Source organism: Garra rufa, chromosome 12 (assembly GCF_049309525.1).
Source record: "Garra rufa chromosome 12, GarRuf1.0, whole genome shotgun sequence".
Taxonomy (NCBI): domain Eukaryota; kingdom Metazoa; phylum Chordata; class Actinopteri; order Cypriniformes; family Cyprinidae; genus Garra; species Garra rufa.
Window position 1 is genome coordinate 22,982,545 of NC_133372.1, and position 18,445 is coordinate 23,000,989.

The 18,445-nt window shown below is 35.3% G+C and overlaps 1 protein-coding gene across 1 annotated transcript in view; it reads left to right on the forward strand.

The window, feature by feature from the left end:
- rab6ba (RAB6B, member RAS oncogene family a) overlaps positions 1-18,445 on the forward strand; it is a 140,595-nt gene that overhangs the window by 81,586 nt on the left and 40,564 nt on the right. The window contains exons 3-5 of the mRNA XM_073851408.1: positions 7,409-7,462; positions 7,842-7,947; positions 16,512-16,623. Coding sequence (XP_073707509.1) covers positions 7,409-7,462; positions 7,842-7,947; positions 16,512-16,623 — 272 coding nt within the window. The remainder of the gene's footprint in view (positions 1-7,408; positions 7,463-7,841; positions 7,948-16,511; positions 16,624-18,445) is intronic.

Below are 18,445 nucleotides of genomic sequence, written 5' to 3' on the forward strand. Positions count from 1 at the left end.
ATAATTAAAATGTTTATGAATAATTCATTCTGGATCCCTTTGTGCGAGCACTCCTCTAGCTGTGCAAGTTTCTATATTTAACATCGGCGTCACTTTTTCTCTCTCTCCTTCTCGCCTTCTTTCCTTGAAAAGCTCAACACCTTTGGGTTTTCATCTTGACACTGTTTAACACAGGAGGTTTCTTCTTTATTTTTGTCACAGAAATCCCTTTTCAAATGGATGTTTTGAAGCCTGCACTAAGCAGAAACCAGAATTTAGTTTTTCCATAATTTTAACACAATAGAAGATATTTTGAAAAACGTTGGGGTCCAGATAATATGGGACCAATTGACTTTCATTATATGAAAAAAGGTTCAATTTAGAGTTGGGCATGAGTTTGTAAAGTAATTCAAATCAGTACATGCTCTGACATGTTCAGTAACTTGTTCATTTCGTAGGGTGTTCATGATTCCGATTGATACCTTGTGAATTTGTCTTTTTGACTGATTCCTTAAAAGAACGAGCTCAAAAGATATATCACCTAATGAATCAGACTGTAATGAAAAGAAACGGCAAGCAGAGTTGTCTTTATTTTATTTCGCAGTTCCAGCTCTTTTCATCTCTCCTTACATTTGATTCTGACTGAAAGCAATTGAAGTAAAATATAATTTCTTTTACCGTGACATTGTAGAAACAGTGGAAGCTGTGAATAGCAGTGCAGGAATCACTTGAATAGGTTAAGAAAACACATTATATGCCTCATGTGTAATATAAAAAGTATTGTCTGAAACGTTAGCTTTAAATTTGATATATTAAATTGAAGGTTATTTTTAATTCACAATGATTTATTGCCTCCTTCATGTTCTAAAAGTAGAGCAAGAGAGAGAGAGAAAGAGAAAAGGGGGTTGGTGAGGGAGGAGCAGGTTTGGGAAAGCTAGATCAACCCATAGCGAAACTTAAAACAGAAGAAAGGAACCGAGTGGCAGGGTGAAAGAGCTCACTGCTCCTGTTTTGAAGACAGCACAGTGGGCTGGCATCGCTACGGAAACGGATGCGTGATCATGATGCTGATGACCAGCTGTGTGCGAGTGCATTGAGGGACAAACTGTTGTTTTTAGTCTCATATGTGATCAGTTATACATGAACAAACACATGAAATTCGTGTCAATTAGTCCTACGACTTTGAATGAGCCTTATGCTGCGTCCCAATGGACTACACCCTTAAAGGAGTAGTTCACTTCCAGAACAAAAATGTACAGATAATGTACTCACCCCCTTGTCATCCAAGATGTTCATGTCTTTCTTTCCTCAGTCGTAAAGAAATTGTTTTTTGAGGAAACCATTTCAGGATTTCTCTCCATATAATGGACTTCTATGGTGCCCCCGAGTTTGAACTTCCAAAATGCAGTTTAAATGCAGCTTCAAAGGGCTCTAAACGATCCCAGCTGAGGAAGAAGGGTCTTATCTAGCGAAACGATTGGTTATTTTCTATTAAAAAAAAGTTTTTAATACTTTTTAACCACAAACGTTAGTCTTGTCTAGCTCTGCGTGAACTTTGTGTATTCTGGTTCATGACAGTTAGGGTATGTCGAAAAACTCCAACTTCAAAAGAAGGTCAAACAGCCTTTACAAAAAAAAAAAAAAAAGAATAAAAAAAAGCAATGTAGGATGATTTTGAAGTTGTAGGAGAAAATCAGATGGAAGTTTTTCGACATACCCTAACCAGAATACACAAAGTTCACGCAGAGCTAGAAAAGATGAGCGTTTGAGGTTAAAGTATAAATTTTACTTTTTTTTTTTTTTTTAAATAACTGATCATTTTGCTAGATAAGACCCTTATTTCTCAGCCGGGATTGTTTAGAGACCTTTGAAGTTGCATTTAAACTGCATTCTGTATGGAGAGAAATCCTAAAACGTTTTCCTCAAAAAACAAAATTACTACGACTGAAGAAAGAAAGGTGGATGATAAGGATGATAAGAGGGGAGTACATTATCCGTACATTTTTGTTCTGGAAGTGAACTACTCCTTTAAAGTACGTACTCTTTCGGTGAAGAAAAAATACACACTTTTGAGTGTGTAGTAGAAGAGTAGGCAAGCTTTGGGACATACCACCATGTCACACAATTGCGTCTTTAACGGACGCTCTGTCGCATCGATACACGCACCCTGTCACTGTCAACTGGCCTGTCAGTTATCTTGTTAACATCCTCCACATTTCATTTCATTTAACTTCCTTAAGAAGAAAGGAGAAAAGACGTAGCACATTGATCTGCTAGTCCTGGGTCTTTCATGCCGAAAACTCTGCTCATATTTTCTGCAAAATGCATTTAGAAAGTTAATAACCAAGCAGATGTTTATAAAAGGTTGCATTGCTGTTGCAGATAAAATATAAAACATAACATTAAATAAACATTTTGTTACCAGGTTAAATGTTGATGATTAGTCATTTTCTAAACATATACCTAAAAGTAGCTCGCGCACATCCGCCATGTTTGTAGTTTTTGGCAATATTAGCCATTGGAGAGTGCACAGATCCACACTTCAAAAATCGACCTGAAATATTAGACCATCTGGGGACTTTTAGCATACTCTTTTCAGCATACTATGCTTTGGGACACTTATTGTAATCTCACATACTATTTATAGATGGATAGTATGAACATTGGGACAGAGGTGTGTCAACCAACTATTTGCCAACTTGTGATAAACTGATTGTGAATAAAAATGCAATTCCAGTTTTAAAGAACAGCCATTTTTAGTGGTGATTAGACACTTGTGCACCTATATGCTTGCTTTAACCACAAATAAAATAAAACACATGCACTATTCCATCTACTTAGTAGAAAAGCCTGTTTCCACCACTGAATAAAAAAAAAAGGTAATTGCGACTTTTTATCTTACAATTTGACCTTTTTTCCTGCAAATTGTGAGCTTACATTCCGAGAGCATTTCAGTTTTTTCCCTCAAAATTGGACTTCATAACTTTCAATTATGAGTTTGTATCTCACAATTCTGAGAAATTGCAAGATACAAACTTGCATTTGCGAGGAAAAAAGTTGGAATTGTGTGGTTTTATCTCACAATTCTGAGAAAAAAGTCAAAATTTTAAGGAAAAAACGCAGTTGTGAGTTATAAAGTCGGATTGCGAGAAAAAAAGTCAGAATTGTGGTTGTTTATTTTTTTATCTATATAACTTGCAATTGTAAATTTATATCATGCAATTCTGACTTCATAACTCGCAATTGCAAGTTTATATCGCACAATTCATGACTTTATAACTTGAATTTATGAGTTTGTATCTCACAATTCTGAGAAAAAAGTCGCATTTGCGAGAAAAAGACAGAATTAAACGTTTTATGTCGTGATTCTGACTTTATTTCTCGCAATTGTGAATTTATATCACACAATTCTGACTTTATAACTTGCTACTGTGAGTTTATATCATGCAATTCTGACTTTATAACTTACAATTCTAACTTTTTTCTCAGAATTGTGTGAAAAAAAGTCAGAATTGTGTTATATAAATTTGCAGTTGTGAGTTATAAAGTCAGAATTGTGAGATGAAAAGTTAGAATTGTAAGATATAAATGCACAATTGCAATTTTTGTTCAATTTTTGTAAAATTTTTATCTATATAACTCGCAATTGTGAATTTATATCACGCATTTCTGTCTTTTTTTCTCACAATTCTGAGAAAAAAGTCAGATTTGTGAGTTATAAAGTCAGAATTGCATGATATAAATAAGCAATTGCAAGAAAAAAGTCAGAATTGCATGATATAAATTTGCTATTGTGAGTTATAAAGTCAGAATTGCATGATATAAACAAGCAATTGCAAGAAAAAAGTCAGAATTGCAAGATACAAACTTTTTTTCATTTGTGTGGAAAAAAGTTGGAATTGTGTGGTTTTATCTCAGTACTGAAAGTAGAAAAAGAAAAAAGTCAAAATTTTAAGAAAAAAAGTCAGAATTGAGAGATAAAACTTCAGAATTGCAAGATATAAACTCACAATTGTGAGAAAAAAAAGTCAGAATTGGGATCTTTTATCTTTTTTATCTATATAACTCGCAAATGTGAATTTATATCACACAATTCTGACTTTTTTCTCACAATTGCGAGTTTGTATCATGCAATTCGGACTAAACTCACAATTGCGAGAAAAAAGAATTGCAAGATACAATCTCGCATTTGCGAGAAAGTTGGAATTTCGTGGTTTTATCTCACAATTTGTGAGATACAAACTCATAATTGCAAGTTATTAAGTCAAATTCTAAGGGGGAAAAAAGTCAGAATTGCGTGATATGAACTCTCATTTGCGAGAAAAAAGTCAGAATTGCAAGAAACAAACTGACATTTGCGAGAAAAAAGTTGGAATTGTGCGTTTTTATCTCACAATTCTGACTTTATAGCTCTAAATTGCTAGTTTATATCTCACAATTCTGAGAAAAAAGTCAGAATTGCAAGATATAAACTTGCAATTGCAAGAAAAAAGTCAGAAGTTTTTATTTCGTACATCTGACTTTCTCATATATGTGAATTTACATCACGCAATTCTGACTTTATAGCTCGCAATTGTCTTTTAAAGCTGCTTTGAAACAATTTGTATTGTAAAAAGTGCTATACAAATTAATTTGACCTGGCTAATGAATGATATCTAATCTGAAATAAATTACACTGAATTGAATGTTTACTATAAATGTTCTATAGGCTTAACTCTCCAATGGTGGCTAGTTGTCCTTATCTGCTCTTTTGTGCTGTAGAAATGTTACACTTATCACAGTCAGACTGAATCAAACACAAAAAGGCCAATCCTCTGTACTGCAGACATCCATGATGTTTTCCTCAGATCCCAGTGATCTGTGGACTCCTATCGATCCAGCAACTGCCCACAGGGAGCTACAACTGAGAAGACTAAGAGCCACCTGGATAAAAGCACACATAAAACACCTCCGTAAAATGCATGTGGATTAATAAACAACGAACTTGACATAATAGCGTACATACCATTATGCAAATGTTCGCCCAAGCATATGTATGCTCTGCATAGTTGGCTTTTTTTGCAACTGCTGGAAATTGAACAGAGGATTTTAAAAACGGCTGTATGTTGAATTCAACAGTCACTCTCAAAAGGCAATTTGCAGCAATCGCTGGTTTTACAAATGTAATCGACACAATCGACTGCCCTCTTATTGCAATAAAAGCACCAGTGGAGAATGAATTTGCTTTCAAAGACAGAAGGCACTTTCATTCTATCAGTGTTCAAGTAATCTCACCAATGCAGATGTGTGGTCGCCTGAGCCAATGCATCATTTTATCTTACAATAATGTTAGCAACCCATCTCTACATTTAAATTCTATCTGATGACTAGATGAGAACGTCTAGTAAAACAAATTTTACAGAGGGTGTGTTGTGGGATCTGTTCAGAATTATTTGCTGACTATTTAGTTTTACATGTAAGAAGTTATTTAGCAAAATGTTAAGCACCAAAATAATGAAACACCTTATATATAAGATCCAAAAACCATAAAAAATTGTCTATATGACATAAGCACTGTCTCTCTAAATGTATAAGTAAATATATACACTACCAGTCAAAAGTTTTTGAACAGTAAGATTTTTAATGTTGATCCAAAGCAAAAACAGTTAAATTTAGAAATGTTTTTACTATTTAAAATAACTGTTTCTATTTGAATATTTTAAAATGTAATTTATTCCTCTGATCAAAGCTAAATTTTCAGCATCATTACTCCAGTCTTCAGCATCACATGATCCTTCAGAAATCATTCTAATATGCTGATTTGTTAAAAAAAACAACATTTTAATTTATTTAAAATCAACATTTATCTGAATAAAAAGCCTTTACATTATACCCTCTATCATTCAAAAACTTGGAGTCAGTGTATGTGTGTGTGTGTGTGTGTGTGTGTATATATATATATATATATATATATATATATAGGTATGTATATGTATATATATATATATATATATATATATTAAGGAAAGAAATTATAGAAATTAATACTTTTATTTAGCAAGTATGCTTTAAATACCTGAAAAAAATCTACTCAGCTATTTTTAACATAATAATATAATAATCACAATCATAATAAATGTTTTTTGTGCATCAAATCAGAATATGAGAATTATCTCTGAAGGATCATGTGACTGGAGTAATGATGCTAAAAATTCAGCTTTGAAATCACAGGAATAAATTACATTTTAAAAATATATTCAAAATGAAGACAGTTATTTTAAATTGTATATATTAGAAACATATATGTTTAAAAATATTTCTTAATTTTACTGCTTTTCAAAGAAACCTGAAAAAAAATTTACTCAGCTGTTTTTGACAAAATAATAATAATAATAATAATAATAATTGTTTTTTGAGCATCAAATCAGAATATGAGAATTATTTCTGTAGGATCATGTGACTGGAGTAATGATGCCAAAAATTCAGCTTTAAATCACAGGAATAAATTAAATTTTAAAATATTTCCAAATAGAAAACAGTTATTTTATATAGTAAAAAAATATTTCTAAATTTTACTGTTCTTGCTATCTTTGGATCAAATAAATGCAGGCTTGGTAAGCAGAAGAAACGTCTTTAAAAAACATTAAATATCTTACTGTTCAAAAACTTTTGACTGGTAGTGTATATATATATATATATATATATATATATATATATATATATTCAAATAATTGAAAAAAGAGACACTAAAAAGTTAAATCAGTCATTTTAAATGCTACAAGTAAATTCAGGCAACAAAAATTAAAATTTGCAGGTTGATATAAACACATAATATCTCAGGGTCATAAAAACAGGTTTACAGTATAATTAGAAAAATTATTAAATTAATAATCAAATAGTCAAATTATATTAATTTTGAGATTTGCTTAACATTGCCAAAGTGGCAAACATGCAAAATTGCTATAAATATCCAATTCATCTAATATTGACCAACAGTGATATATACAAAATATTTAATATTGGCAGACAATCAATATGGTACTGTTGTGTGTGTGTGTGTGTGTGTGTCAGGAACAGACATTAAACTAAAATTCATTCACTAAAATTCTTCATCAGAGAATTTGTTTTAAAAATATGTTTTGTTTTTGTCTTTTTCAATATAGTTTTGTGAATTGATAGTAAGGAGCCACACTCTGTATTACGTGTAATATATCATAAAGAGAGGCAGGTCCCAGAACAGAGTGATCATGTATAGCAGTTATTACTGTCATCAAACTGACAGGCAGAACGTAACGGCTGTCTGTTTTAATCTAGACAGCATCTTCTGATTCTCAGGACGATATCAAGAACGCCTTATATTTGCCATGCACAGAAACAGCCGTATTTCCACTCAATTTCAGCATCTGATTTCATTTTGTTCTTACATAATGTTTTCCTTCTGTCATAACAGGCGACAATTGGAATCGACTTCCTGTCAAAAACCATGTATTTGGAGGACAGAACGGTAAGCAGTCTAGCATGTTCTAATACAGCACTAAATCAATTGCACTCCTCTGTTTTCTATTCCATGTCAAAAGAGAAGTTTTAATGAAACCATATTGAATCTCCAAAGCTTTTTTATTATACCAGCTGGATTTCTGACAGTTTTAGTATGTGGCTGGAAGCTCGTGTATCAAGAAAATAGATCGTATCCTCCAGAGATGGAGTTTATAACCCAGAAATGATTCTATGACCTTCAGCGAAGCAGTTTGGTGTGGTTTTATAAGGTCATATTGATCCAGCTCCTACCTTGGCTCTGCATGTGTTTACGTAATTGTGTCTATATGTGTGTGTTTGAGAGGCTGAATAATTTGACTGTTCAGTTGGGGGTCTCTGACTTGCAGGTTCGGTTGCAGTTGTGGGACACGGCAGGCCAGGAACGTTTCAGGAGCCTCATTCCGAGCTATATAAGAGACTCCACCGTAGCTGTGGTTGTCTATGATATCACAAGTGAGTGTAACACACACACTTTAATAATCAAACCTTGTTTAGCTCTGAAAAAATGTGATCAGCGATGATTTTTTTTATCAGTTTAAGTGTGTTACAGGTTAACACTATAACCAGATAGATTCAACCCACAGCTGTAGGTTATTTTTCACAATAAAAAGATGACAGTTTTATTGTTCTGTAAGCCCCACTGTGACTTTTAGAGACTGAGTTAGTGATGCACAGAGCTTTGTTGGTATAACCAGGAACACAAAGCTTGATTTTATAGGTAAAGCAGCCAAAGTCAGTTTCACCTTGAAGCAGAGGCAGGTTCACTGATGTCAGGCTGCACATGAGCAGGCATAAATGCTATAATAAAACCTTACTTTATTAGACAGTTGAATGTTTCAATAATATGACAATAGTACCCAGTGGTACACAATAGCTGCTATATATTTATTGCATTTTGTAAAGGTAAGATACCATATAAATTTAATTTAAAACAAAAATGTTTTAATAAAAAATAAATAAATACAAATGTTTAAAACCCTCTTTTGTTTACCCTCCAAACAAAATATTATTGAAAATAGTGATGATATATTAACACAAATTTTAAATCTGTTAGGGATGTTGATTAGTAAAAAAATAAATAAATAATAATGATTATAATAATCTAATTAACTAATGAACTTAACATAAAATTGTCATCATAAATTCTATTGATTAGTTAAAAATAAATAAATAAATACCTGATTAATTGCACAGGTTTCTCTAGTCAACCTCATTTAACATTAAAATGTCATCGTAAATTCTATTTTTTTTATATTACCCTCCAACCAAAGTATTAATGGAAATAGTGATGATATTATCAACACAAATTATAAATCTGTTAGGGCTGTTGATTAGTAAACAATAACAAACATACAAACAGACAAATACAACCAAAATATTAATGGAAATAGTGATGATATTTTTAACACAAATTATTATTCAGTTAGGGCTGTTGATTAGTTAGTATTGTTTTGCCGTGCGGACTCTACTAAGCGTTTCTCTTGTTTCATTGCCCTGTTTTGTTATTTTCACGGTTTGGTTTCTTGCCATAGTTTTGCCATTGTTTTGTTCTGTTTCCTTGCCATAGTTTTTGCCTTGTTTCGTTGCCTTGTTTATTTGTTACTTTTCGGTCTGCCCTCTCTGGTTTTTGGACTCTGCCTGTGTTTACTGGATTACGCTTTTGTCTTGCCCTGGATATTACTGTTTGCCGGTGTTTGACCTTGCCTGTCTTGACAACGATCTGTTTAATAAAGCTCGCATCTGGATCTACCACGCTGTCGTCGAGTCCTGCATCACAGAAATACTTCGCCACCCAAAGATCCAGCAGCTTTTGGAACACAGATCGCCATGAACCCAGCAGAATCTCGCCTCCTCTGTCTGTGACAAGGTAACCGGACTATAGAGGAGTATGTGGAGGATTTTTGTAATTTGTGCTATTTGGTGGGCTTTAATGATGTCGCCCTAAAAGACATTTTTCATCATGGACTTAATGACTATTTCAGTGATTTAATGCCCAACAGCAAGGGCCCTGCAACCCTTGAACAATACATTGACTTTGCTCTATTCCTGGCTGGTTCAAATTTTACTGTGGGGGTTGTGGAAAAGGAGCTGCACAATCCCACAGTACCCCTCACACATCACCCTGTCCATGTCACGTCTGGAATTGTTTAAGTCACGTCTGCCAAGCCAAAGCCTGTTCACGTCATGCCTATTAAGCCAAAGCCTGCTCACGTCATGTCTGCCAAGCCAAAGCCTTCTCACGCCATGTCTGCTGCTTCAAGGCCTTCTCACGTCATATGTGACCCTGGACCACAAAACCAGTCTTAAGTCGCTGGGGTATATTTGTAGCAATAGCCAAAAATACATTGTATGGGTCAAAATTATTGATTTTTCTTTTATGCCAAAAATCATTAGGAAATTAAGCAAAAATCCTACTATAAATATATCAAAATGTAATTTTTGATTAGTAATATGCATTGTTAAGAACTTAATTTGGACAACTTTAAAGGTGATTTTCTCAGTATTTAGATTTTTTTGCACCCTCAGATTCCAGATTTTCAAATAGATGTATCTCGACCAAATATGGTCCTATCCTAACAAACCATACATCAATAGAAAGCTTATTTATTGAGCTTTCATATGTTGTATACATCTCAGTTTTGTAAAATTTTACCTTATGACTGGTTTTGTGGTCCAGGGTCACATATCTGCTGCGTCAAGGCCTGCTCACGTCATGTCTGCTGCTTCAAGGCCCACTCCAGGGCCTGCTCGCGCCATGCCTGCTGCTCCAGGGCCTGCTTACGCCATGCCTGCCATCCCTAAGCCTGTTTACAAGATGGCCGCCATCCCAAAGCCTGTTCACAAGATGGCTGCCATCCCAGAGTCTGTTCACAAGATGGCCGCCACGCCAGAGCCGCTGCACAAGATGGCGGGGCGTCGGACCTTGTACACAAAATGGCCGCTACTTCTGCACTTCATCATGTCAACTCTGTTTCGAGGTGGTTGGTGTCTAGCGTGGAGGACCCACCGCTGCTATCGGCTCAAGCAGCTGGTTTCCCTAAACTCACGTCAGCCAAGCCAAGTCACGTTACAGCTGCTGTTCCTGTCAAGTCAAGTCACGTTACAGCTGCTGTTCCTGTCAAGTCAAGTCACATTACAGCTGCTGTTCCTGTCAAGTCAAGTCACGTTACAGCTGCTGTTCCTGTCAAGTCAAGTCACGTTACAGCTGCTGTTCCTGTCAAGTCAAGTCACGTTACAGCTGCTGTTCCTGTCAAGTCAAGTCACGTTACAGCTGCTGTTCCTGTCAAGTCAAGTCACGTTACAGCTGCTGTTCCTGTCAAGTCAAGTCACGTTACAGCTGCTGTTCCTGTCAAGTCAAGTCACATTACAGCTGCTGTTCCTGCCAAGCCAAGTCACATTACAGCTGCTGTTCCTGCCAGGTCAAGTCACGTTACAGCTGCTGTCCCTGCCAAGCCAAGTCACATTACAGCTGCTGTTCCTGCCAGGTCAAGTCACGTTACAGCTGCTGTTCCTGTCAAGTCAAGTCACGTTACAGCTGCTGTTCCTGTCAAGTCAAGTCACGTTACAGCTGCTGTTCCTGTCAAGTCAAGTCACGTTACAGCTGCTGTTCCTGTCAAGTCAAGTCACGTTACAGCTGCTGTTCCTGTCAAGTCAAGTCACATTACAGCTGCTGTTCCTGCCAAGCCAAGTCACATTACAGCTGCTGTTCCTGCCAGGTCAAGTCACGTTACAGCTGCTGTCCCTGCCAAGCCAAGTCACATTACAGCTGCTGTTCCTGCCAGGTCAAGTCACGTTACAGCTGCTGTTCCTGTCAAGTCAAGTCACGTTACAGCTGCTGTTCCTGCCAAGCCAAGTCACATTACAGCTGCTGTTCCTGCTAGGTCAAGTCATGTTACAGCTGCTGTTCCTGTCAAGTCAAGTCACGTTACAGCTGCTGTTCCTGTCAAGTCAAGTCACGTTACAGCTGCTGTTCCTGTCAAGTCAAGTCACGTTACAGCTGCTGTTCCTGTCAAGTCAAGTCACGTTACAGCTGCTGTTCCTGTCAAGTCAAGTCACGTTACAGCTGCTGTTCCTGCCAAGCCAAGTCACGTTACAGCTGCTGTTCCTGTCAAGTCAAGTCACGTTACAGCTGCTGTTCCTGTCAAGTCAAGTCACGTTACAGCTGCTGTTCCTGCCAAGCCAAGTCACGTTACAGCTGCTGTTCCTGTCAAGTCAAGTCACATTACAGCTGCTGTTCCTGCCAAGCCAAGTCACATTACAGCTGCTGTTCCTGCCAGGTCAAGTCATGTTACAGCTGCTGTTCCTGTCAAGTCAAGTCATGTTACAGCTGCTGTTCCTGCCAAGCCAAGTCACATTACAGCTGCTGTTCCTGCCAGGTCAAGTCATGTTACAGCTACTGTTCCGGCCAAGTCAAGTCTAGACACCGCTTTACATTCTGAGGCAAGTCAAGACACACCAACACTTCCAAAGTCTAAGCAAGATACAGCAGCACTTTCAGAGTCATGTCAAGACACAACAGCACCTCTTGAATCACATCAAGTCGCAGCTGTTCCAGCTAAGTCAAGCCAAGCCACAGTGGTTCCTTCAAAGCCAAGTCAAGTCACAGCTGTTCCCTCAAAGCCAAGTCAAGTCACAGCTGTTCCCCCAAAGCCAAGTCAAGTCACAACCGCTCCTCCGGCATCAAGCCAAATGATGCCTGATCCTCCGGTGTCAAGTCAAGTTAGGGCTACACTTTCTGTGCCAAGACAAGATACAACTGTTCTTCATGAATCAAGCCAAGATATAGCTGTTGTTCTCCATGAATCAAGCCAAGATACAGTTGTTGTTCTCCATGAGTCAAGCCAAGATACAGCTGTCCTCCACGAGTCAAGCCAAGTCACAGCTGTCCTCCATGAGTCAAGCCAAGTCACAGCTGTCCTCCACGAGTCAAGCCAAGTCACAGCTGTCCTCCATGAGTCAAGCCAAGTCACAGCGGTGCCCCACGAGTCAAGCCAACTCACAGCTGTGCCCCATGAGTCAAGCCAACTCACAGCTGTGCCCCACGAGTCAAGCCAACTCACAGCTGTGCCCCATGAGTCAAGCCAAGTCGCAGCTGTTGTTCCTGAATGAAGTCAAGTTACAGCTGGGTTGTCTATATTAAGCCAAACCACAGCTGATTTCCATCAGCCAAGCCAAGCCACAGTTGATCTTCATGAGCCAAGCCAAGTTACAGCAGATCTTCATGAGCCAATCCATGTCTCGTCTGATCTGCCAGAGCCACGCCATGTCTCGTCTGATCTGCCAGAGCCACGCCATGTCTTGATTGCTAGTGTGATGGACCCTCCTCTGATGTCAGTGCAGGCTGCAGGCATACCAATAGAACCGATGCTCCCAAGCCAAGCAAGCCACGCAAAACTGACGCTCCCAAGCCTCACACCTTCCAGCACGGTGGGCATCCCATTAACTACTGCACTGCCTGTGATGGTCATTGCCAAGCCAGCAGAGGGAGCCCTTACCCATGAACTGACTGTTGCTGCTCCCTCTGATGCCTCGTTGGTAACTTCCTGTTTGGTGGCCATTTAAGCAGGGCCTAAACCAAACAGGCTTCGCGAAGTATGTTTTGCTGTGCGGACTCTACTAAGCGTTTCTCTTGTTTCATTGCCTTGTTTTGTTATTTCACGGTTTGGTTTCTTGTCATAGTTTTGCCATTGTTTTGTTCTGTTTCCTTGCCATAGTTTTGCCTATATAAGTTATATAATTTACCCTCCAACCAAAGTATTAATGGAAATAGTGATGATATTATCAACACAAATCTGGGCTATTGATTAGTTAAAAATAAATAAATAAATAATTGCACTTTAACTGGTTTCTCTAATTACCATGTCACAATAAATAAATTAAAAAATAATAATTTACCCTCTAACCAAAGTGTTAATAGAAAAAGTAATGATATTATCAACACAGATTATAAATCTGTTAGGGCTGTTGAAATAAATAAATAAATGCACTTTAATTGTTTACCATGACATTACCATGTCACAATAAATTAATTAAAAGAAAATTATTTACCCTCTATATATATATATTATATATATATATATATATATATATACATACATACATACATATATATATATATATATATATATATATATATATATATATATATATTATATATGTATATGTATGTATGTATGTATATATATATATATATATATATATATGTATGTATATGTATGATATTATCAACACAGATTATAAATCTGTTCAGGCTGTTGATTAGTTAGTTAGTTAGTTAGTTAGTTAGTTAGTTAGTTAGTTAGTTAGTTAAAAATAAATAAATGAATAAATAAATAAATGTACAGGTTTCTCTTATTAACTGCTCTTAACATTAAAATGTCATCATAAATTCAAATTTTTTTTAAAGGGGCTATATGCAACTTTTTCCCCAAAATAAAAGTAACAATAGCCTTTTTATTTGACCATTATGACTCAAACATCTCCTGATGAGCATACTGACACCTTGTCAGCTCACAGTGGGTGCACCTATAAGCCTGTATCCTATTTTTCCTATTTTCTGTCGGGTCGGATTTTTCGCGCGCTGTCTGCGGATGTGACGTCAAGCGTGTTCATGTTAAACGTTTCAGATCACTCTGCCACCACCGCTAGTCAGCAATTAGCCTATTATTGCAAACAAACTTAGTTTCTCAAACAATATATGTATTTGACTGTTCTTACCTCTGTAAACATAATGTTGACTTCTTTGCAGCGGATGACTTGTGAAGTTTGCACGTACGAGCGCGCGCTGCGAGAGCGAGCAGAAAGGAAGAGCAGTTCCGTTTTTTGGCCACAGGTGTCAGTCGCGAGTTTAAATTTCAGAAAATTGCATATAGCCCCTTTAATAATTTACCCTTCAACCAAAGTATTAATGGAAATAGTGATGATATAATCAACACAAATTATAAATCTGTTTAGTGCTGTTAGTTAACAATAAATAAATAATTGAACTTTACTTGGTGTCTCTAATTATCTGCGCTTAACATTAAAATGTCAGCAAAAATTTGTAAAAAAAATGTTTAAAATAATTTAACCTCCAACCAAAGTATTAATGGAAATAGTAATGATATTATCAACATAGCTTATAAATCTGTTAGGGCTGTTGATTAGTTAGTTAGTCAGTTATAAATAAATAAATGTACAGATTTCTCTTATTAACTGCTATTAACATTTAAATGTCATCATAAATTATATTTATTTATTTATTTATTTTTTATTTACCCTCCAACTAGGGCTGGGCGGTATGACGGTATATATCGTTACCGCGGAATGAAATGTGTACCGTAAAAGAATTTTTTATTCCGTGTATACCGCGAAATGTAAATAAGTGGGCGTGGCCAACTCACGTGCAGCACGCCTGAGACTGGTCAAACCGTTGAATGCAAGACTGAAGGATACGCTGGGAGGTTGTAAAAACATGGAAAATGAGAAACCTTAAAGTGTTTACATATTTATATTTTCATATTTAAGTTTTCTTTTCCTGTTATTTACTTGAGATATATTTTATATCTGTGAGATGTTACTTGAGAAAAGTTTACAATAATAAGTTCTGTCCACATCAAGCTGTGAAATGTGACATACAGTGGAATTGTTGTTCACATGAAGTCATATTTTGTTTACTATATAAGGTTAAAAATAAAATACAAAATAATCAAATAAGATCAAGTCCTTTTCTTTTCTTAAATATTCAAGCTTATTTATTATATAAAGCCCTTTTGTACATTTTCTGGAATAACTACCTATATAAAAAACTATATCGTGAAAGATATCGTTACCGTGAAATAAAATTTCTCATACCGTTTAATAAAATTTTTGTCATACCGCCCAGCCCTACCTCCAACTAAAGTATATTATGAACACAAATTATGAATCTGTTAGTGCTGTTGCTAAATACATTAATTAATAACTGATTAATTGCACAGGTTTCTCGAATCAGCTGCACTTAACAATAAAATGTCATCAGAAATTATATTTAAAAAATGTTTAAAATAATTTACCCTCCAGCCAAAGTATTAATGGAAATAGTGATGATATTATCAACACAAATTGTAACTCTGTTAGGGCTGTTGATTTGTTAAAAATACATAAATAAATACATTCATGAATACACTTTCATGTTTCTCAAATTAACTGCTCTTAACATTCAAATGTCATCATAAATATTTTTTTTTCATAATTTACCCTCTAGCCAAAGTATTACTGGAAGTAGTGATAATTTTTTACTCCAAATGATTAATATATGGCTGTTGATTAGTTAAAAAAAAAAAAAAACATAAATAACTGATTAATTGAACAGGTTTCTCTAATCAACTACACTTGACATGAACATGTAATAAAAATTAACATTTAAAATTTTAATTGATTTTTTTTTTTAAATAATTTACCATCCAACCGAAGTATTAATGGAAATAGTGATGCTATTATCAACACAAATTATAAATCTGTTATGGCTCTTGAATATTAATAAGTTTTTCTCTAATTAACTGCACTTAACATTAAAATGTCATCAGAAATTCTAATACATTTTTTTATATATAATTTACCATCCAGCCACAGTATTAATTGAAAGAGTGATGATAATATCAACAAAAATTATAAATCTGTTAGAGCTGTTGATTAGTTTAAAAAAAATCAATAAATTAACTGTGCTTAACAAATAAAATATAAATATATATATAATATCCAGATTAATGTGGAAACAACATAAAGATAGTATTTCAAATACTTAATATTTGAAACATTTGTCCAATTATGGAACAATAAAAATATTATAACAACTTTTAATTAAGGTGAACTTAAAACTATACTTAACAATATTCAGCTGGGAACACATGGACCATCCTCAATCGACTACTTTCTTGCTAGTGGTGGATGAATACTTTAAACGGCCAATATTAATAGCAAAATCTGAAATCTAGATTATTTTTGTGTTTGCCCTGCAAAGTAGTTACCGCCCTCTGTCTCTGTTTTTCTCTATAAAGACGTGAATTCATTCCAGCAAACTTCCAAATGGATCGATGATGTGAGAACGGAGAGAGGAAGTGATGTCATCATCATGCTGGTGGGCAATAAAACAGATCTGGCAGATAAGAGGTGAGTTGTCTCTCTCTCAATCTTTCTCACACGCTTTTATTATTAAGCAGCTTAACAGGGCTGTTTCACTCACCAGAGTGTGAATTGAAGCTGACAGTTTCATTAAAGAGATTCTCTAGAAAACAAAAAGGAAGCCTTTTCTCACTTAAGTCTTCTGGGAATAAAAGACGACAGATAATTTGAGAACAAACCCTATATTTGTGTGAAAGATAAGAGGTAGAGAAAGCAATACAAAAATAACACATTGTTTAGAGAAGGCTTGGCCTAAAATGACAGTGTTGGAAAGTAACTAGGTCAAACTAGTGGTGCTTAAGGACACTAACTAGTATTAACTAAGTTTTAAAATAACAAGCTACTTTTGTCCTTAACCTGTTACAATGTAAATGCAAAATGCTACATTTACCTGACCTCATGACGAAAACGTACCTGTGGGTCTTTTTTTTGCAAGATGTGAAATACGTACTAATAAGTACAGTGCCCTCCACTAATATTGGCACCCTTAGTAAATATGAGCAAAGGTGACTGTGAAAATAAATCTGCATTGTTTATCCTTTAGATCTTTCATTCGAAAAATTCACAAATTTCTAACCTTTCATTGAAGTAAAACTATGGGGGGGGGGGGGGGGGTGGTATCTCATAATATAAATGTTTTTCTGTAGTTCACGCTGGCCACAATTATTGGCACCCCTAAACATTTGTAAGTAAAATATCTCTTAAAAGTATATTCCCATTAATATTAAATTAAAGCAGCGATGAACGGGCCCTCGCCATCTGCGCAGTCGCCATCCCGATGACATCAGGAAAACGGTGCCCAGTTGGCACATGCATTCACAGTAACCCTCTGCCAGTTTGGATTTTTCTTGCTTGTTATTATTAGCTATACTTCTTCAGTATATCATTTTGCGCACTACTAAATACTCCTAAAACACCATGATATAAAACTTTTATGCATAGCTTCTGCACTTTGAGCATGTATTTTTTGTTTTTGTTTTAAGGGCATTTTATGATGATGAAGAATATTTACCTTTATACCTTTCATTACTACATAAGATAAAAAAAGAAGTTGTATTTTATGCAAGGCTGCTTTATCTATGCCAAACATTCATATAATGTATCTCATAACCTTGCACTTTAGTTACATCTGATCAAATGCACAAGACTGCCTGAAATGTTATGAACAGCAGCTATGCTAATTATTCTCCTTTTGATTTCTATTTGTATCTCAGGATTACAATTCTGAGCTAACTTGATATTACTCGAGCACCAGTTTAAATCTAGCCTTTTAGAAAGATCTTTGATGACTAATCCCTACAAGGTCTTCAGATAATGCAAACTGTGAACTATAATATAAAACTGCTACATTTTCCCTATATTTTGATGATGATGATAAGAACATATAATTCATGATGATAACAAAATGTTATTATTGCTTGCATTACGTCCACCATTTCTGCTTAAATGCCTTCATTACCTATCTGTACAATTTGTGTGTGGATATTGCTTTGCTGGTGACTCCTGTTATAAGACATCACTCTTAAGCGCTACATAACTAAGAATCAATTAGGAAAACGGTGCCCAGTTGGCACAAGTTTGTTTTGTTGTCAAAGTTTGTCTTGAAATTAATTATAATTTTATATTCAATAAATAACACTATGAAAATAAATGTCTATCAATATAGATAAATCGCTTATGCTAAAAAGTACTTTTCTTAATCTTTTGCTATGTGACTGCATAGGACAAGTTCATGGCACAGTTCAGTAAAAAAAAAAAAAAATGCAAAATACAAACAATGAAAGAGTTAGTGACCCTTTATATTTTCTCA